Raw genomic sequence first — 23,360 nt, forward strand, 5'->3', positions numbered from 1 at the left:
GTATTTGAATGCGGGCTCCGTCACAACTAAATTTTCACAAGCAATCTAATCTTTCCAAGACCCAACTTTTTCACCTGAGAAATGGGATAATAATACCTACTTGAATGGATTTGTATTAAGATTAAATGAAATTATAAACAAAATGGTCCTCAAACATATTCAGCATTCATTTATATTTGCTTATAAAAGCCACACAAACAAGCTAAAAAGGAAACTTAGAAAGAAAAAAATAAAAGAAAGAGGAATTTTTTTATAATTGGTTGGAATTTTACAAATAGAACTCACCATTTGTTTATTTCACTATAAAGTAGACAATTCTACCAATCTACAATTCTAATATCCAAACAAACTTTAAAACCTCAAAATGCTTCTTATAAGATTGGTGCAAACTCATGTGGTGGCAAAAATCTGACCTGAGCTGATTGAGTCAATTTGTGCTCTATGTTTTGCCGTGGAAATATCCATCTTTGATTATAGATTGCTGCTCCAGACCCTGCCTGTGTAAGAGAGTACACATATTCCTAAAATATAAAATATTTTCAATCTCAATAAATATCTGGCACTAAGGATAAAGAATCATGGTCCTCTGATTAAATTAATCAATAGGCGTGATATTATGTAGATACAGCCTACCATTTATCAGGGGAAGATAGGTGGATGTCTTAATCCCAAATGTTGTCCTTCCTTATTTTGCTATTTGCTTCTTTCCTTAATCCATTGTGTCCTTTAAGGAGGGCAAAGTGGCAGGGCAAAGAGAAGAAGAAAAGCACAGGACATGGAGTATGTGCCCTAAGACGACTTTGTCACATTAAGTTTTTTCTCCTGGTAGCTTGTGAAGTCAGTATTTTTGAGTAAAGAGAAACATGTTAGGTTCGTTTAGGAAGAAATTATTAGCGAAATTTAGACTTGTGAAGGTTAATTCTAGGTGTCAACTTGGTTCGATGAAGGAATGCTGAGAAACCTGGTAAAGCTATTTTTTTAGGTGTGTCCATGAGGGTGTTTCCAGCAGAGATTAGCATGAGAGTCTGAGTGGCCTGGGTGGGAAAGACCCACCCTCAGTGTGGGTGGGAACCATCCAATCTGCTGGGGGTCTGGAGAGAACAAAAGACAGAGGGAAGAGGTGAAGCTCTCCCTCTCTCTGCTCTGCTATTTCACAATGTGATACTCTGTGTCACTGTTGCCACACCAAGACCCTCACCAGATGTCTTCCCTGCACTGTGGGCTTCCCAGCCTCTGAAACTGTAAGCAATAAATTTTGTTTTCTTCATAAATCACCCAGTTTCAAGTATTTTGTTATAAGTAACATAAATGGACTAATACAAGACTTGAGGCTGCAAAACTGTAAAATTCATATTAAGCAATTTCTTGTTTTAAGAAGTTGGGGATATGGAGACATAAAAGCTAAAATGTTACAACTAGAGTTCTCTTGGGAAAGAACACTTTTTGGACCATTTCTTTCTCTACAGTGGTTCTATTTCAGTTCAGAGTTTTATATTAGTTCAGAGTTTTGTTTCCATTCAGAATATCCTTTTTGTACTATTCAGAGAAAGGGCCTAACAGCTACTTTCTGAAAGAATAGTTTCCCCCTAGAGAAAAGAGAAGTCTCTAGGTGGCTTTCGATAAGCTAATTAAACCAGAGGCAGGCCCAGTTTTTACCGGAGCATTACAGATCTTATGAAGCATTCCCAACTCCTGAGAAGCCAAAGAAGGTTAAGGCTTTCCACACCAAATCTTTAGGGGCACTGGTTCTCAACAATGGCTTCATGCTGCAATAACATGGGAGCTTTAAGAAAATACTGATGCAACCCCTGAGACTTACATTTAATTGATCTGAGGCATGGCCTGGTCGTTGAAATTTTTAAAGGCTCTCCAGATGATTCTAATAGGCAGCCAATATTGAGAACCACTGTGTCAGAAGCTCTGCAGGCCCAGCTGCATCCAGGCTGAGTCCTGGTTCCGTATCCAAATCACCTGAGATGCCTGATATAGCGCAGATCCCCAGGCCCAAGCCCAGGCCTACTGAGTAAGAATCTCTGGGCATGCATCCCAGATATTTTCTTTTCTTTTGCAAGTCCTGCAAGTGATGAATTCTCTTTTACACTGGTATGAGTACCACTGCCTAAAGGTGTAGAAAAGTGACTAATGAAGAAAATGTTATCAGGCATATCAATTCGATTTTTTCTTTAAAATGTTATCCTTTCACTGGTTACAAAAAAACCCCCAAAAAACCAAAACAAACAAACAATCAAAAAACCCGCCTAATAAAGCAGTAACCCTGAATGATTAAAAAAAAAAAAAAATCTTTGAATTCAAAACTTCTGGGAGCAACTGCACATTATACTTCTCGCGTAGAGCTTCACAATTCATTAAGGTGTTGAGAAGGCCTATGGCAAAGACTTCTGTTTCACTTTAACTCAATGTTAAGTGTATTGACATGAACCTCCACGTAAAGTCTATTAATACCAATGTGTTTATGGTACCGGGTGGATATGGCATCCATGCACTCTGTCTTCTAAGTTTCTTAACCTCCCTAAGTCAAATGACCTTCCTTTCTACCTCACTTGTATACCAAATTCACAGCAATATTCTCAGTCATCAACCATGTCAGAAATGTAAAATTCCAGTTTACCTCCTGTCCTACCTCTCTCACACTACAACGTTTCTTTGGCCATGTGGAAATTTCCTGACTGCTCATTTATCCGTCTGTTCCAGTCTACCTTGCTCCTTATGAATTCCATTTCTTTTCTACTCATTCTCACCCCCATGGTTGATCATCTGAACAACCTTTAACAGCATCCTCAAGTCTCCTGCCCCTGTGCTCTTATCTCAGCTGCCAAACAAAACCTTTGCTCATGTTGGTTCCTCTGTCTGGAACATTCTCCTGATCACTTTGCTAATGGTCCTTCAGATCTCCCCTTTGATGCTGCTGCAAGCATTGCTGGGGTTAGATAGGTCCCCCTTTATGTGTTTCTCTAGCATAGGCATCCTCATCCTCTTCTGTATTTGCTTACAAAATTCTCTCTCCCCACTAGGCTGTAAGCTCATGAGTCCTGGGAAATGCACCACAGTGCTGCTTATCTGATATTTTTTTATGCATTTTATGTATTACAAATCTGATTATAAATAAAATTTTACTGTCCATAACAAATGATGATAAGAAAGAAAATTCATCTATAAATTGTATCCTTGCCTTGTTTTATATGTGTACTAGTACTTTAACCTGTATAATTGGCTTCTTTTTAGTACTTCATTTCTCTTTAACTTTTCAAAATACTATACTTTAGATATGCTAAAAAAAAAAAAAAAAAAAAAAAACCCAATGCTACTTGACAGAGAAGAGTCAGAGAATGGGGGTAATGGACCAAGTCCATGATAAATTTTTGTATAACCAGGAGCTGATTAAAACTCATTTAAAACTTGCCTGTTTTCACAGAGGGACTAGTTGGTAAAAATACAGATAAGTCACATCAAGACTAACCTCAGAACCATTCAAAACCATAAAGGCCATTAGACATGATGACAGATAGTTTGTAAAATCTTTTATAAAGGTAAATATGCATTTACCATAAAACCCATACAACCTGGGATTCCCACTCCTGGCTACATATCCAAAAGAAAGAAAAACATGTTCACACAAAAACCTGTACATGAATGTTTATATCAGCTTCATTCATAATTGCCCCAAACTGAAAATAACCCAAATTTCCTTCGGCTGGTGAGTGAGTAAACCAAGTGTAGTACATTCATATGACAGAATACTACTCAGCAATAAAAAGGAAGAAGAAAAAAAATAATAATAAGAACTGATACACAAAACAAAGAAGTCAGACTCAAAAGGTTACATACTCTATGTGTCCATTTATATGACATCTTGGGAAAGACAAAACTATAGGAAAAGAAAACAGATCAGCGGGTGCGAGGGGTTAACTACAAAGAGGAAGGAGGGAACTTTGGGGTGATAGAAATTTTCTGTAACTTGATTATGGTGATGATGACATGATAGTGTGCATTTGTCAAAACTCATAAAACTGTATGCTTTTTAAAAAGAAAATTTTAAAGGATGTATATTATGCCTTAATAAACCCAAGTTAAAAAAAAAAATAGGACTGCTAGCCATGACATGAATTAAGTCTAAAGGCCAAGTAGTGTCTAGAATTTGGTTTGTCAGTTACTGAATCATTGTATCAATGTCTGATTGTTTCAGTCACAAAAGTAAAACACAAAATAAACTTATTGGAAAAATATTAAAAAAATACAAAATAAAATGAGACACTTTATTTTTGATCTATAAAATTGGTGAAAATTATGAAGAACAATATTCTCCATTGTTGAAAAAGACATGAAGATATGAATCAAATCGAAATCCTTAAAAGTATTCATTCTCTTTGTTCCAGCATTTCCACTTCTATGAATTTATCTTACATTATTAATTGAGCTTACAAAAATATATATTTTAGGGAGGTTTACCTTCATCTTGTTTATAATTGTGGAAAACTAGAAGTGGAAGCAATCCTCTATTCCTAACAAAGATGATGGTTAGATAATTTATATGAATTATAACTTTTTCAATATAATTTTATAATATATAGCATAGTGATTATGAATTAGAGCTCTAGAATGACAAATATAGAACATATTTCTACGAAAGTGGAAAAGATGGTTTCATATTCTTGTTTCAGAACACAGACCACTTGTGTGACTTTGGGCACGTTATTTAACCTCTATGTCACTTTCTCTGTAAAATGAAAATAAGACGCATTCGAATGATTTCTATAAAAACCAAAATGGTATTTTACATGTGATGTTCTCTGCATAATTCCAGACACATATTAAGCTCTAATTGAAGATAAGCTTTTACTTTTGTGCTTAACATGATTATTATACTCTTTGATCTGTAATCCGATCTATGATGCATTGTCATGTGAGCAAAAGCAGGCGATGGAAGAGAATATACAGGGAGATCCTGTGTTATACACAAACCCATACACACACCCATGGGGTCTTGAAGGCTATTTTAAGAAAATGTTTCTGATAATTACTGTAATGCGATATAGATACTTCCTATTAATTTTTTGTTTTGCTTACCTGAATTTTCAATTTTTAAACAATATACATAAATTATTTATTGATTGCTTCTTTAATCAAAATAATTTTTTTTTAAAATGGTTGTCTCATAAGATTGTGAATTGGGTCATTGTTTAGTTTATTTTTCTAGTTTAGTCAAATAAAATATTGCATTTTGGGCCGGCCCGGTGGCTCACTGGAGAAGTGCGCCGCTTGGGAGTGCAGCGGCGCTCCCGCCGAGGGTTCGGATCCCATGTGGTAGACCAGTTCCCGCTCACTGGCTGAGCGTGGTGCGGGCGCAACACCGAGGGTTGCAATCCCGTTGCCGGTCAGAAAAAAAGACAAAAAGAAAAAAAAAAAATTGCATTTTGTCTACAAAAGGGCTTCGCAGTATTGTGATGCTCTGATTCTTAAGGCCTAAATAGTGTCTCCAAAGATGGTCCTCCATGAGGACCAGATCTGAGAGAAGAGGGAGAGGAATAGCTGTGAGCAGTTTCCCATGTATAATTAATTATGTATGCACTGGAGATTTTTTTAATTTTATCATTGTTTATTCTCTCCATCACTAATAACTGAATGAATCATATAATTTAAAGATACAGGCATCAATTCCATATTTATTCACACAAATGAAATGAGAAAGCTTCTTGTCTATACTCAGAAGTAATGTACTGAAAGATGCTTTTATAAAAGGCCTCTTAGATAACCGGGAAAAAAATCTGGCTTTTATTCTTCATGTAGTATATTATGATTCACAAATGGTGTGGCAAAATAAATACTAAATATATGGTAGTGCAAATAGGAAAAATGACATATGGCAAAGTAATAACAAAATCTGCTAGTATTTTTAACCTAAAAAGTTGCTGGCTGTCAGAATTTTTAATTTTTCAATTTCAATTTACTTTTTTAAAGCAAATTAAATTTAGCAAATGACATCAGAGTACAGCATATAAACATTGATTTACTTTAAATATTTATCATAAATGCTCACAACTTAGATTAAGGAAAATGCCTAAAATATGAATATACCTAGTTCCACTAACTATTCCAATATCTAATCACTAACAAAGTTGTTTTGACAAGGTCCTATATAACATTTATATTACAGTTCAGCAGCTCTGTAAAACAAAGATTTGCATTATAGAAAAGCAATGGAATCTTAAATTGACTGCCAGAGTTATTCAGGAAAAACATTCTGGAACCTCAAAGGAATTTATCACAGGGAGCATGGTAATGTATAATCAAATTTGTCTTAGTAAGAAACCACAGGATTGTTTTGCTGTCACTAGGACACTAATGTATGCAACATTTTATACTATAATATTTTCTGCCACATGTGCTATGTATGAAATAGACAATCTGTATAAACTTTTAAATCCATGAAATATTTTTATAGGGATATCTGAAATAAAACGAAAATCCCATTAAGGGAATTATTGTTGCAGAAGGGAACTAACTTGTGTAAAGCATCCACTGTGTGCCAAGCAGTTTATCTGTGATCTGTTAATTCCCATAATTACCTTATAGGAGACCATGATTATATCAATTTTTCAGGTAAAGAGAGGAAAAGTAATTTGCTTGGTCCCATCAAGTTATTATGTAGCTGAACCAGGCTTCAAACCTGGAATTTTCAGCTCCAAAAGCTTAGCTCTTGATCCACCCCTCACTCTGTCTAAATTTCACCTCATGCTTCGCCTGGACCCCTGTAATCCTATAATCTGCAAAAAGTGAAGGTAAAGGTCAATGCATATGCCTCCCTGGGACACTGTGAGTTCTCTTAGAATTTTCCTGTCCCTATAATTTTTCTTTATAGTTCCCATGGGAATTAAACATGGTAGTTTCCATCTGTAATAGTACATACTCATTATGACATTTCTAGGTTTCTGGAACTGACATCACTGCTCACCACTTTCATTCAGCTGATGCTTCTGTTAAGCAGAGTGTGCTCTAACGTGATGAGCTTCGTTAAGTAGTGCATGTTGGTGAAAAGCCTCCTGCGCTAAGTATAAAACTGGAATCTTGTAAACCATTCCTATCACTGCCTTCTAGTTGAACTAGAGGGAATTCTCTAGTTCAACTGATCAAGATCATATCAGCCTAAGAGAAAATAATGCCTGGGTTTAGATGGCCGGAAAAAAAAAATTCAAAAAGCATTTTCTATACCAGTCTTTATCCACTTTAGCTCTCAACATTATCCCAAATCAGTCATAAGTGGCTATAGTGGCCTATTGTATCTGCCTTAATAAAACTATGGGTATTAATTCCTCTTAGGTCTAGTGGGAAGTATCCCATTTTTCTATTAAATCTTATCCATCTTTACATTTAAGAAAACTTTTTTGTGCCCTTGCCAGATAACGTGCCCCTTTCCTTCGGTTTTCTATATGGCATTAGTTAAAATCGATAATGCACACATTATTTCCATGTGCTTCCCTATGCCAACCTGAATGTCAGCATTGGGCCTTACAGTGAGAACAAGTAGGGGGCAGGAGAGAGAGAATGGACAAAAGTGCCCAGTGCTTTGCTGCTGGGATGAATGCAGCTTGACCCAAGAAGATCACAGGGAAAGAATGCCCATGTACACCTTGCCTGTTAGTTATGACCAAGAGGAATCTCTGAAGAAAGGACAGGAAAATGCCATAGACGAAGGATTGGCAGGTTCTGTGGGGTGGGGGAGGAGGGTGGTTTTCATAGTGACACCCTGGCTAGTAGCTCTTTTCTACTGAATCTACACCTGACTAAAGACAGACTTTGCCAAATGATAGCTGGTTAGTCAACGTGGCATGACATGGCTTGATTGAGATCTAGTACATGCCATTGATAGCATTCAACAGGATTTCTACAATAGCCACCCAGATTTTTTGTCGTTGTTGTTGCTCTCCTTCAATTGGCTCTCCTTTCCGAACATCCATTTCCTTCCTTAAACTTTGTTTTGTTTTTTAAAATTTTTTCCAAGAAATTTATTGATTGATTTATTTTTGATTATACATATTCATTGAGTACAGTTGACTGGTCAGTATATGTGTACAGTATGTGATAATCAAATCAGTATTATTAGCATGTTTGTCATTACAAATTGTAATTACTCTTTGTGTCCCTTACCCCATTACTCCCTAACTACCCCCCACTTCCCACCTCTAGTAACTATAGGACTGTTCTGTCCTTCTGAAAGTCCAATGTTTTATTGTGGCCTTCCTTCCTTTCTTCCTTCCTTCCTTTCTTGGCTCCCACTTATGAGTGAGGACATGTGATATTTCTCTCTCTGTGCCTGGCTTATTTCATTTAACATAATTTTCTCTAAGCTCATCCATGTTGCTGCAAATGGCAGAACTTCATTTTTTCCTTCCTTGAACTCCTTAATGGCTGCCAATTACTTACAGGGTAAGAATCAACTTATAATGTTGCATAAAAGACCCTTCATGAATTTTCATCCAAGGTGACAGAACATACTTTTCCATGTATTTATTTCCCATTTGTATTTGGTCTCTAATGACTTACCTATTCATGAACTTTACCAATTTTTCAATTAGGATGTTTTATATATTATAGCCATTACCCTTTGACATATGTGTTGTTTATATTTTAAACTTTGTGATTGGCCTTTTATAAATTGTTTTAAACTGCTCTTAGTAACTTTTATTTTTCAAAAATGCTTGAACATTTTTCTAGTTAGCAATGCCAAGAATAAAGCAATAATACTGAGTCCCTCCTTTAGGAAATCTGGAAAATCTCATACTTTTTATACTTTTCCTGGTATTATCTAGGATTTATGCCTTATTTTGTCATTTTATATTATTTTATTTTGTTATGTACATTCTCTTTAAGTCAATTGTATAATTTTGCACTGTTTCTGTATTATACCACAGTTAATTTTAATTAGCTCTACATTTAAATGGTTTCCATTCTTTCTGCTAATTCATTCATATCATGGCTTTCCTAATTTGAGAGCTCTAGATATTGGGGTATGAGTTTAGTTAGTAAACATTTTCTGGTAACTTTTCATGAATAGCATAACTCCCGAATTCTTGCACAGCTGATATTTTATGGTTATCTTAATACTTAAATGGTCTTTTGTGTGGGAATAGATTTCTTATGTCACAGATTTATTCCTTGAAAACTCTGAAGACTTTACTCCATGTGTAACAGAGGGAGTAGGATAGATCTTGCATCTACTGTTATGAAGGGAGAAGTCTGGGGCCAGTGTGCCAACAATCTTGGGTAGACAACCCACTCTTTCTGCCTTCGTGTTTGTATTTGTTTTCACTAGGTATACTGCTTAACAACCTCAAAAACTCAGTGGCTTCCAACAGCAAACATTTATTTCTCCCTCCTACTACATTATGGCCATGTTCTGTGGATCTGATCCAGGCTACGGTTTGGGTGCTGGTCTGCTTCCCCTGCCTTACATCCTGGGGCCCAGGCCGAGGGAGAAATGCTTATCTGGAAAATAGCCTTCCCCTGAAGAAGGCACAGGAGCAATAAGGAGGACAGAAACTCAGGATGGCTCTACAGGTTTCCAGTGCATGAGGTATGTATCAGTTCTATCCACATATTATTGACCAAGTCCCAAGTAATTGGACCGGGAAGGATACTCCGCCTAAAAAAGGAGGTAGATAATAAATGGGAAAAATACTACCATCTAGTGTGGAATTTATCTACTATAGGATTCTTTCTTCAGTACTGAAATTCAAACATTTCATTGAGAAGTATCTAATTTCTATTATATATTTCAATTTACCTTGTATCCACTTAGCCCTTCTAGCTTAAAGATTCAAGTATTTATTTGGAAGAAAAGTTTCCTTAAAGTCTGTCTCTGGGGCCAGCCCGGTGGCGCACTGGATAGTGCGCCGCTTGGGAAGTGCGGCGGCGCTCCCGCCCGAGGGTTCGGATCCCACATACAGACCGGTTCCCGCTCACTGGCTGAGCGAGGCGTGGGAGCAACACCGAGGGTTGCGATCCCGTTGCCGGTCCCCGGTCCGGTACGGGGGCAACACTGAGGGTTGCGATCCGTTGCTGGACACGGAAAAAAAGACAAAAAGACAAAAAAAAAAGTCTGTCTCTGAATACTGCTGCTGCTCCATTTGTCCTCTTCTTCAGGGTAACAGTGATTCTGTTAGGTTTCTGTGGCATGTCTTTCATATCTATTATCTTTCATAGATCGGTTTCATTCTCCTGTTCTTTTACTGTAAAACTTGTCTTTAATATAACTGATTTGACTTTCCCCAGTGTGGGCTTTGTTCTTTATGGTTTCTAGCATTGATTGTAATCCTGTCATAGCATTATTTGTTTTCTTACATTAGTTTCCTAGTCTATCTTTCATCTCTCATTTCACATGTTTTCTTTAATTTCTTTAATTGTGGAAAAGAGATTCTATCTACAATGCATTTCATTAAATTTCTTATCATTTGTCTTTTAAGAAAAAAACAAAAACATGTTCTCTATCTTGAAATATGGCTCTCTCTCTCTCTCTTCTGTGTCACAAAAATCATTGTAAAGATTTACATTCTTGTCCTGATTATTCATGCTTGAATCAGAATAGATTTAGCTCAGTTTATTTTCCTAAAATGAGTGGGAGAAGATTTATCAATGATCACTCAACTATATCCATGAATAGCCAGGGAATCCTCCACTTAGGTCTTGAGTGGAAGAGCTGGTGGATGTAGTTTATATCAGCATTTTGATGATTTAACAGTGTAAGTGGAGTGTGAGAAGAAGCTGAGACCATGGGCATTTTTAGGAATATCACGTTGTTTCTATACATTTTCACTCTTTTCTATACATTTTACTACGCTTGTTGAAATTCCAAAAAGACTGCTGTTCTGTTCAGTCTAACTTCTATTCCAAGAGGCTGGTGCTGTCCATGGAGACAATTGTGTTGTTGTTTGTTTGTTTCTTTGTTTTGTTTTGTTTTGTCAAATGAAGATAACTCTTCATCCACTTTTGGGGTAGCCATTTAGTTCAGAAAAGGATTCCTTCATCTGGCATGAACCCATACTAATTAGAAGCCTGATCAGAGAAAAGCTTCTTGTCTGAAGGCTTTTTTGGGTGTGTATTTGCCTAACTCTATCTCAAAATGGTATTGGTCCAAGGTGTACAAATGTGCTCTAAATGGGATGGACTCTTCCCTTTCTTAGAGGTTGCTGCTATCTCTCATTCTCACTCTTTGAAATTCTGGGATATTAGTGGGTCTCTATAAGATTTTAGCCACTCCTGCAACATTGTACTTCTTTAATGACAAAGGAAAAATTTAATTGTCCTTTGGGAAATTCTCTCAATCTGGATTTATTTATACTATATCTAGTAGAAATTTCTAAAATTTTACACTACTATCTAGTTGCACTCTTGCTGACACAGCTATTAAGATATTAAATCCTACTTTGTTCTTGCTAATATAGGAGACTAAGATAAAGAAAATGTAAATATTTCCATATCCACTTCCTAGAAGGAGAGTCAGAACTTTGTTTCGTGGACTCACAAGGGTAATTAATAGTGTCTTGCATTTCTGGAGACATGCAACACTGAGCTTTCGTTGGGGATGCGTGGGCTCAAAGGCAGGAGCCAGAAAAGGATGAGTTTGAGAGGAAGGAGTGGTGTGACCTACAAAGAGATTTTGCTCCCTGGGTTTTTGGTCGGGTGGGAACTTTGTGGATCCTGTAAGTGAGAGGCACTACATACAGCTAATGTGCAGGGCCCTGGAGCTGTTAGGGCCAAAAATGGGGATGGCTGCAGGTGTACCCAGGAAAGCTCGATACTGAGCATAAGTGCATGGGAGCCACAACCAAGATTTCCATGCCCAATTAGTCAGAAAAATAAACTGAACACTTTCAAAAAGATCAGATGAGTTATAAGGAAGGAGCACAAGGATTTAAACAACCCTGGGGGAATTTTTCCAAGGAACTTTGTTCAATCTGGAAATATTAGTGGTCAATCCAATAAGAAACATAACCAGGACCTCCTTAGACAGTAGCTCAAGAAAACTGAATAACTTTTAAAAATTTTAATTATTTTTAGTTATATAATTATTCTTAAATAGTATAGTCTTTCATTATAGAAGGAAAAAAGATAAAGAAAAGAAAGAAAGAAAGAAGAAAAGACAGAGAGAAAGAAAGAAAGGAAGAGAGAGAAAGAATCAGGAATGTAGGTAAAGTCATGGTCCACTATCTCAGTTGCCTCCTTGAGTTTAAGGATTTCTCTGATCAGTGTCCATTTCTCTCTTTCTCTCTCTCTCTCTCTCTCTTTCTCTTTCTCATCTACATGCTTCTTTCTGTCCTACTAGAGATAAATATCTTGTGTGGTATTTTGCATAACTGGTTTCATTATGCACACACACATTTTATATATATATAAAGATTTTTTAAAAAATTCACAATATATATTGAGAAACTTTGCACGTCTTGATTTATCTCATCCATTTTAACTGTTAAATGGTAATAATAATTATAGTTGGCAATTATTAAGGGTTCCATAGATGCCAGACACTGTTCTAAGTGCTTTACTATTAGCTTATTGAACTCTCATAATGATCAATTTATGAAACAGAAAAATGAGTCACCTAGTATTTAAGTGAGTTGCTTAAGGTCAAAACTGTCCAAAATTCTCAGTCTGCCTCTCCAGCCTGTGAGCAGAGGCACCGCACCATAATGACCTGATCCCATTACAGGAATGTGCCACAACTGATTTAATAATTCCTTCCTGATATTCATTAAAGCTTTTCACAATTTGATATGACAAACAACCATAATGAAGTTACTGGTAACTTGAATATTTAGTGCATGTTGGGATATGACTGGCCACTTTCCACAGATGACTAATTATTTTCATAAAACAAATATAATGAATTTTCAGATTTACTTAGCTTTGAGAAAAATCATGACTTTTCCTCATAAACTATGGTAATTAACTATATGACGAACTCCCTATAATTAAGGGATAAATAGCTGACATAAAAATAAAGAATGCTTGTATGCTGTATTACTCTGCAGCTTACAGTTTATCAAACATGTACTTTGAACATAAGAGGTTGTTTAAGTACATAACTTCTAAAAGAAATCCTTTGCTTTCTCCACACAAAAGCGACAGCTAGAAAATGACAGCTTGGCATAATAATGCTAAAACTATTGGCCGTGCCTGCAGATCAAACTTTAACACAGGGCTCCCTTTCTCTCGTCAGAGGGCCAGCTTTAAGGATCTCATGTCACTCTCTAACTATCATTTATTAGGATCAAAGTACTGGGAAGAATTTTCCATTCACTTCTTTACCACCGTGAACTATGATGAAAAGCAATACACTCGTATTCATCCCAAATACTCCTTATCACAAAAAGAAGAGAAAGTGATTGTAGGCTTCCTTTAAGTGACACCCTTTGTCCCTTTCTGGCTGATGAGCACAAATACATGTCTTCTCAGCAGCAGAGTTTTAAAGGGAAGTTTGAGATATGTGCCAGAACTTTGTCTCGTGATCCTCCCATGGTCTGTATGAGTACGGGGTCAGACCATGCACTGGACAGACAACATCTTGCCTGGGAATAGGAATGAAAAGAGGGAAAATAAAGTAGGTGCCCAGCAGGGTGTGGTGCCGTCGCACTGTGGCAAGGAAGGGAGAACAGAACCAGGTTCAAACCACCTTTATTCCCTAACTACCAGAGTGAAAACGAAGTACACGGACTAATAAACAAAAATTAAATGAGAAGTTAATAAACACTCATCTCTAGAAATTTATAAATTCTAATGGAATATTTTTGCTTTTACAATCTAATATTTTAAAACTAAATGAAAATGAATTAATATAAAGTCAACAACAGGAATTTTTTTGATCATTTAATATATAGAATGATATAATGGTATATAAGAATATTTGGCAGTCCTAGGAAGCTACTAAAGAACACTCATGCAAATAAATATGTTAAAAAGCTGAAGACTGTGATTATTTTTAATTTCAGAGGTATATAAAATGAAAGGACTCTGTTACTCTGACTATTCAAAATGTGTGCAAGATATCTTCCTAAATTCCATTGCTTTCTGTCCTTATTTGTAAAGTTGAAAAAGATCTAATTTTGTACATATTATTTGGTTTTTAAAACATATTTTTTCACATAGGTATGTATCCTGAAATATTACATTGTATAATTTTTCTCTGCTGTTTAAAAATGTGAACATTTATGAGTTAGCCACTTGGAAGTGCTGTTTTCTTAATTGTAAAATGGAAAAATTTATTGTAATAGGACATTAACTAAACCACCATAAAAAATAAAACAGTCCAATGGCTCAGAGGGAAAAACAGTTCATTTATTTCTCAGATCCACCTAGAGTATGTATATCCTTGGACCCAGGCTGGCAGGATAGATTGATCATCTTACAAAGTGACTTCCAAGGTTGCTCCTGTCATTACCTTCTCCATTTGGCAAGAAAGAATAGAGAATGTCCAGGTCAAGTTTCCACAAAAAAGATAGACCAGATATTGTACTTTCCCTTCTGCTCACATTCCATTGGTCTGAACTTGAACACATGGTCACACCTAACTGCAAGGGAAGCTGGGAATATAGACTGTAGCTAGGCGGTCGTGACAGTAGTTAACATGGGGGGATTTAATCACTAAAGGGAAAAACAGAAGGAATACTGGTGGACTATTATCAGAATGTGTCACTATATTGAGACCCAGCTTTAAAAGTTGCTGTGAGGACTGTTATTACACTTGTAGAGCACAGAAGTGTTTTTGTGGAGTTTATATAAACCATTAGCATAGAACTTGACACATACTGGATCATTAAATGGTAGTTGTTATTGTTGTTGTTGTTGTTGTTATTATTATTATTATTATTAGTTACCTCTATCCTTACCTAAATGCTTGAATTCTTTCCACAGTATCATGGACAAATGATTATTTAGCTATTCTGGAATCCCTATAGTAAAAGGAAATTTCATCTCTCTTAAGGTAGCTATACCATTTTCAGAAAGTTTTTTTTTTTCTTCTTTCAAGCCATTATTTACTTTTTTACACTCACTTTCTTTTCTCTTGTCCCAATTGTGATCTCTAAGGCCCTACAGAACTAATCTCATCCCTGTGTTGTACATTAGTCCATTGGATACTTATGTGAAGATATAATTTCTTTCATGAATTCTCTTTTCCTCTAGACTAATCATTTATCATTTCTCCTACAGTCCCTTATAATCCACGACTTGGAGTCCACTCACCATCCTGGACATATTCATTTACTCATTTAACCAACATGTATTGAGTACTAACTATTCCATTTTGCATTGTGTTGTCAAGGTCAGTACACAGTGTTATAAGTTGGTCTGACCAGAGCTGAGCAGAGCCAACCATCAGCCTCATTTGCGATCTCATTTTCCCTCCGTGGGACAGTGTGGTTGACACATGCTGAATGGTAGCCTTGTGCACCCTCTGAGCCTTCTGCATTTGTGCAGTTAACCTAGATGTACCTCATCCTACACATGGACTTTTAAAAAAATCCAAATACAAAACACTTCCTTTATTTCTAGTCAACTATACCTTATTGTGGTCTCTCAAGAATTTTATTCTTTCATCCAATGTATTAATTGTCCCTCACGGGTTCACATCATCTAAACAGCTGATTAGCATGTAACGGAACTCTTCATCTAAGATACGGATCAGAATATGGAAGTGGACAGGGCTGAGGAGAAGCCACTAAGAACCCTCTGAGCAATCATTTAATTAGTTACAAACACACATAACTGCATCAAAATTAGGAAATATTACCCTATCTGGTTCACAAAAGTCTCAAGAACAGTTTTTGTGAAGTGCCTGGCTTGCATATTCATTGCCATTCAAAGTGCCGCATGGTCCAACTGCATTCAGACCAACCCGACCCTCAGTGCCTCCCTGGTTAGGAGAGCACGACTGGTGTTTTCCTGCTGCCAGATCTTTGTTCATTGAGACTAAGCACGTGCCAGGCATTATACTAAGCTCTTTCTCATAGAAATGGAACATGGCAGAAATGGAATGTATTTTGTGAAAAATGCATATATGAGTATTTGCAAGTAAAACCATCTTATTATTTTGCCTACTTGTGAGACCAATGTACAGTGTTCCTTCTTCAGAAGTTACGGCAAGGTACTGAATAGATTCCATGTAACAGGTATTCATGCATTTTTCTAAGATGATTTCTAAGTGGCTAAATCTTGCTAAATACCACTAGACTCTGAGGTTGTTTCAGGTAATCAGCACTGACTGTGAAGGCACTCTCCAGACATACACACAGGAATAATTATTCATTTGCTCTAGATAACAATCACATTTTAGAATTTAAATTATAAATCACCTGTACAGATGTTACCTTTTCCAAAGGACTTTCTACTCGAGGAATGCTGATCATTGGCATCTGTGCCAGATTATCCATGTGTATATGTTCGTTTTCTGGCTGTCTTCCTTTGAAATTATTTACCACGCACACGACCTAAAATTTCAGAAAACAATTTCAGTTGAATCAAAACTATGCTCTCTCTATGAATATTATCCTTGTGAATAGCTTAATAAACATAAATAAATATAAATATAAAATATCAACATAAACTTAAATATAAATGTAAGTATTAAAATTACTTAAATATTACATATTTAATGTTACATCCAGATTTATCTTGCATAATTTTTTTTTTTTTTTTTTTTTTGTCTTTTGTCTTTTTTCCATGTCCGGCAATGGATCGCAACCCTCAGTGTTGCCCCCGTACCGGACCGGGACCGGCTACGGGATCGCAACCCTCAGTGTTGCTCCCGCACCTCGCTCAGCCAGTGAGTGGGAACCGGTCTGTATGTGGGATCCGAACCCCCGGGCGGGAGTGCCGCCGCACTTCCCAAGCGGCGCACTATCCAGTGCGCCACCGGGCCAGCCCTTGCATAAATTTTAATAGCTACTTCAATGCAGATATGTTCAAGAAACTTACCAATTAATATGTGGCTCAATTAATAATGACAATTTTATTATTCCGAAATTTTCATTAAAGTATAGTCAATGCTCAAATCAATCCAAAAATAACACCATAACCTTATCAAAATTCACAGCAAGCTAACCTTTCCCTAATGCGTCTAACCTACAACTTAATTTAAATGCTAATTATTTTCCATTGCTTCAAGATCATTACATTCATAATAAAACTTCTACAACTGGAACTCTCCAATTTAGTAGCATCCCTTTAATTAACCCAGTTTATTGTCTATTTTTGTGTCCCATATATACTTGGCATTTCAACGATAGCTTACAGGGGCTACTCTTGAAATAGAATAACCTTTACCATAAAGGAAATTGACCCTTGTTTCAATTAATTATATCCCATATGTGACAGATTTTGAAATACACCAGAAGGTCTCATACTTTAGAGTGCATAAAAATAAAGTTCTGGCACTGTTAAAAATGCATATTCCTAAGCCTTCCCCTAAAGATTTTGATTTAGTAAATGAGGGATGGGGCATAGGAGTTGGCACTTTTAAAATGCATTGCAGAAATTTCTTTTTTTTTTTTTTCTTTTTGTCTTTTTTACTGACCGGCAACGGGATCGCAACCCTCGGTGTTGCGCCCGCACCATGCTCAGCCAGTGAGCGGGAACCGGTCTCCACATGGGATCTGAACCCTCAGCGGGAGCGCCGCCACGCTCCCAAGCGGCACACTCTCCAGTGCGCCACCGGGCCGGCCCATTACAGAAATTTCTAATGCAAGTAGACCATATTTTAAGAAATAGTGAATTAAACAACATGGAAAAATTATTTGCTATTGTTTGTTTCTATTAGCAGGTAAGGTATTCTTGAGTTTTCTTTTCCTGGGTTTTATATTCTATTATAAGTCAAAATACAGAACTCACTTGCAGTAATAACCTAACATTCACTTTTTTTTTTTTTTTTTGTCTTTTGTCTTATTTTTCCGTGTCCGGCAACGGATTGCAACCCTCAGTGTTGCCCCCGTACCGGACCAGGGACCGGCAACGGGATTGCAAACCTCGGTGTTGCTCCCACGCCTCGCTCAGCCAGTGAGCGGGAGCCGGTCTGTATGTGGGATCCAAACCCTCGGACGGGAGCGCCGCCGCGCTTCCCAAACTGCACTGCTAACAAGTAGCAAAACAGAAGGTGCCACAGTGATTTTTAAAATAAATACTTAATATATAATTATACATTTACATTGCATATTTTCACAAATGCTCCATTGGAAAGCCTTTTCTTTAATAGGGCTCATTACCGAGTATATTCAAAGGCCAATAAAATCTTGGCTATTGTACAGTTTTTAAAAAGAATGTACAAATCTACAAAATAATAACACATACTATGACTTTATGTCAGAAATATATTTCCTTGGAGATTTTATATAGTTCTTGTCCTCCACTTCCTAGAAGTATTATAAATTAGAAACATAGATCAAAGCCTGATAATTTGATACCTCAACTTCACCATTGCCACCAAGATCTTTAAAATAAGGGATGGTAAGGCTTGGAGAAGGGCATTTGGTAAATCTTATATCGAATGATGTTGCCAGCTTCATGACCCAACAAAGAACTAACAGATACTGACTGCTGTAGAGATAGGGTTGTCAGATTTTGTCTGTAAAGGGAAGATAGTACGTGTTTTTGGCTTTGCAGGCTTACAGTCTCGCGGCAACTACTCAACTGCCCTTTTGGTGAGGAAGCAGCCATTGACAATTCATAAATGAGTGGGCATGTCATTGGTCTGACATAATTTTCTTTATGAAAATAGGCAGCAGGCCAAATGGTCTGTGGACTGTAGTTTGCCGACCACCTCTTTGGAATACAAATGATAATAATCAAGAATTTTAGCCAACAGTAACAACAAAACAAGCAGTTTCACACTCATTACAAGAAATACATATAGACACACACATTTCCCTTTTCATTAGTATTATAGATTTTTTTTAAAAAAAATTGAGCAGATGAAACATTTGCTGATAATTCCTCTGATGTAAAATTTGTTGAAATAACTATGTACACAGACATGATGGAACTCATGAGATGAAGGAAAGCTCATCTAGAGTTAATATGGGCTTCTGGAATTAGTATAATTGTATTTTATATTATTTAGGTTTGAAAAACTCTTTGAAAGGATGTATTGGTTATCTCTTTGCCTTAATTAAAGATCAGGAAAATTACTGAAGCAGCTGAGAATTCATGTGAAATGCTTGAGAGCCTAACACATAGTAGATATATATTAAAAGGTATCTATTAGCACAATGATTATTCTTCATTACTTATTTTTTATATGAAAAGAGATTACCGAATCTTCTTTAGAGTCACATTCAAATATTTAATTCCTGTCTGCAAACATTCACAAGTATGGAATTGATTTCCTGTTGGTAAAAATAAGGAAAAGCAAAAGATCTGGTTTTTGATCCCGAGACTGTCTGAGTCTATTTGTTCTTGGACAGTTCTCTGGGTCTCAGTGTTCTCAAATAGAATGTGAAGAGACTGCAATTAATCACTAAGTTAAGTTCGTTTCTTCGGTTGGCAAGTGCATATAACAAATTCAACAAGTGTTCAAAGCTAAACTCAAGATTTGCTCATCTCCTGACCCCACTCCAGCCTTGATCTTTTTCTGAACCCTCTCAGGGAAAGGTAACACCCCTTCCCCGCTCCCCCACTCCCATCCCGATGCAGTTGCACAAGGCTGAAAACCTGGATTATCCTTTACATCTCCTTAATTCAGCCAGTCCCTGAATCTGCTCAATTTTACTTCTTAAATATCTTGGTATCTAAATATCTTGATTTCTTATATCTGCTTCATTCTATCCACCAACAGCTCCAAAGACTAAGAACCACCATCTCTTGCCTGGGTTCCTGCGTAACTTTTTAATCTGTCTCCCTAAATCTAGTGTTGGCCCCTCCAATCTGTTTTCTATAAAGACGTGAGAATAAGCTTTGCAAGTCCAAGGTGGATCATGTCATCCTCTTAAAAGCATTTGTGGCTTGGCTTCCCCTTTCCCTTATAATGAGGTGTAAACGCTGGCTCACCTCCGCAGCCTTTCTTCTTTCAGTTTTCCAAACACCGTCTCTTCCCTTCACTTCCTCTGCTTGGAATGCTCCTCATCTGCACTGTCCTTGGGTGCCGTGTCTAACTCAGTCTCTCATCTCAACATCACTTCCTCATGGATGCTTTCCCCTCACCCCACGATAAGATGGTTTGTTTTGTTTTTGTTAGTTTGCTTTTGGCTCACCTGGAACTGTGATTCTTTTAATCAAAGCACCCATCTCAATATGAAATTATACATCAGTTAGAGTGATACTTTGATCGATGTGAGTCCTTTCTGAGGCTGTAAGCTCCACAAAATCAGAGATGCTGTTTTTTGTTTTTTCTCTCACCATTGTTTTCCCACTGCCACAGTGAGTGAACTGATGAATGATTGAGCAATCCAGGCCACAAATTCTCAAATTTTCTCATGTGCCTATATAATTTAAAGCTACTTTCCTTTGACATTCTATTTTTATATTAGTGACTTCCATAATTCTACCTTCTCCTACAAAGATGATACTAATAAATCACTACATATACATTTTTTCTTTTCTTTTTTCAGTAGTGATAGCAAATTTAATCCATTAGTATTTATTTTCCTTCTTCCTTTGTGGCAATGAAGCATCATTATTGCATGGAGTTACATGCATGGGTTGGGGGGTCAAACAGATCTAGATCTTAATCCTGGACTCTCTCATGTAATTAACTTTGTGAACTTGGGCAAGCCACTTAATATAACCAGGCCTGGTATTGTTTTTTTTTTTTTTTAATGTTCAAAATGAGGACAATAATAACTATATCTCAATGAGCTGTTATGGGGATTGAGCTAATATAATAAAAAGCATATAAATAACTATTATTGTTATTATTATATTATATTATATATGATAATATATGGTGTGGCTCCATAAACATGAATGATTCTGACACTGTAATATATATCATTTTTGGAAGTAACATGAGGCACATATTTCTATAAAATTATAATCTATAATTATTGTTCAACCAGTTTTTGTTTTGTATTTTGCTAAGCATAAAGATCTGCTCCATAACTTTAATCAAGATGCACATAAATAAGAATGATAAATTTAGGACAGAATATAATTTCTTGTTAGATTTTAACAGGACAAACTGAGAGAGTTATAGAAATCCAGGAAAAATAGGAGAACCAGCTGATCAGGGACACTTCCTGGGGAAACTGGGACTTGCCTGAGGCAAATCTCAAGTGCATAAAGGATCTGACTACAGTGGTCAAAAGTGAGGATTTGACTACAGTGGTCAAAGCATAGTCCTCACCTGTGACCACCGCAGTCAAATCCTTTATGATATCCAGCTCCTTCTCTGTATCAGGTGTTCAGCTATATTTATTACATGTGGGATTTCACTTCAACCTTAAAAGAGCTCTGGGAAGTAAATCAAACATTTCCTCCTTCACTCACTCATCATTACTGAATACCTCCTATGTGCCAGACTCTGTTCTAGGTACTAGGGATGCACAGTGAACAAAACAAACGAAAAGACTTCTCCACGAGAAGTTTACATTCTAGTGGGATTGGCAGCAAAACAAAAACAAAAATGCTATACGTGGTGTATTACACACTAATTTATTGCACACGAATGAATTAAGTTAGTATCACATCTTACAAGCTGGAACATGCTATGGTACCTCCTATGTGCCAGACTCTGTTCTAGGTACTAGGGATGCACAGTGAACAAAACAAACGAAAAGACTTCTCCACGAGAAGTTTACATTCTAGCGGGATTGGCAGCAAAACAAAAACAAAAATGCTATACGTGGCGTATTACACACGAATTTATTGCACACGAATGAATTAAGTTAGTATCACATCTTACAAGCTGGAACATGCTATGGAGAAAAGTAAAGTAGGAAATGAGGAGAGCAACCCTCGGGGAGGGGTAGCCATTTTAAACATGGTTTAGGGAAGGCCTCACTATTTCAGGAACATTGAATACTGAAGAGCTGAGCGACTTGTCCGAGGTCCTACTTTCAGCAAGTGGCAAAGGCAGGATTCACGCCTAGGCTTTTCTGACTCGCAACCCGTTTTGCTTCTAAAATATACCCAAGAGTAGGTATTCCCACTGAGGCACATGTGTAGTATGGACAGAGCCTGTTAGTGAGAGAGGAAGAAAACTGATGGGATTCTAAGTGCAGGATTTATTTACTCTGTGAAGAGGGAAAAATAAACTTCACTAGGAAGAGTACAGCCGGATTAGTGAGGACCACAGAAGTCCAATGCAAGTGTCTGGATTTGAAGCAGCAGAGAAGAGGTTTTGATTTTGTTTTTGTTTTGCTATTAGCAGTGAGCTGTTATAAAGAACACAGAAGCAGAATGGGGGAGGTATTTTAAGGCAAGTCTGAAGTGAGGAGGCAGCTGGGAACCTGTAGATGTAGCAGAGGTGAGGAGCAACAATCTCTAGATTGAGGGGATATGGTCAGAAGGGCAACGACATAAAACATGGAAGAAATATTTTTGTAGTGGAAATGAACTTGGGCTAGATGAATCACTGGCGTGGGGAGGAGCCGGGGGATGAGTCAAAGACAACTGCTAGGCACAGTCTGAGTGATGGGCATGTGAGCTGCCTTAACCTTGACACACAGGCTTGGAGTGGATCAGCATTAATTTTATTTTGGAATCACTTTATGATTCTGCACACAGAGCAAGATAATTGGAAACACCTCAGGATATTGCAGGCCAGAGCTGGAGTCACTGCTCAAAATAAATGTTCTGCTGGGTTGCCAAAATGAGAAACCCAGGCATCATGATAGAACACTCCTTCCGCCTCATCCACGTCACCTCCAGTGTTCCAGCAGGCTCCAAACCGTTCCACCTCCTGAATATCCCAGAGAATACGCAAGGTATCCTACTTCTCTGTTCCCCGAGGTCCAGTTTGTGCCATCTTATTTCCCTGGTTCTCCATTACCTGTCTCCTCTATCCTCACCTGGAGCTTTATTCTCCAGCAAACATGTTTTCAAAGTGCAGATCTTATCACACAGTAAAAGTAACTGAGAGGAAACAAACTATCATTTATGGAACTTATTTTAGTTATTTGTATGGACATTCAACAAACACGCACTATTTTGTTTAACCTCTGTAGATCCTAATAATGATCCTTTAGGGAGGCTATTAGCCTCATTTAAAGAGGGAGAAACTGAGGCTCAGCAAGGCTAAGCCAATTGCTTTAATGGTATAAATCGAGTATATGGAGAAGCTGGTATTTCACCAGGAGGTTTTACTGTTTTAACTCACTTGAAGCCTGACAGAGGCTCCCAAATCACCCACGTTCGTAAACAAA

The 23,360-nt window shown here is 37.1% G+C and overlaps 1 protein-coding gene across 1 annotated transcript in view; it reads right to left on the minus strand.

Moving 5' to 3' along the window:
- LOC103606255 (lipid phosphate phosphatase-related protein type 5) overlaps positions 1–23,360 on the minus strand; it is a 74,617-nt gene that overhangs the window by 7,548 nt on the left and 43,709 nt on the right. Inside the window, exon 5 of the mRNA XM_008590862.1 lies at positions 16,377–16,496. Within this exon, the coding sequence (XP_008589084.1) occupies positions 16,377–16,496 (120 nt within the window). The remainder of the gene's footprint in view (positions 1–16,376; positions 16,497–23,360) is intronic.

Source organism: Galeopterus variegatus, unplaced genomic scaffold, assembly GCF_000696425.1.
Source record: "Galeopterus variegatus unplaced genomic scaffold, G_variegatus-3.0.2 Scaffold6409, whole genome shotgun sequence".
NCBI lineage: Eukaryota > Metazoa > Chordata > Mammalia > Dermoptera > Cynocephalidae > Galeopterus > Galeopterus variegatus.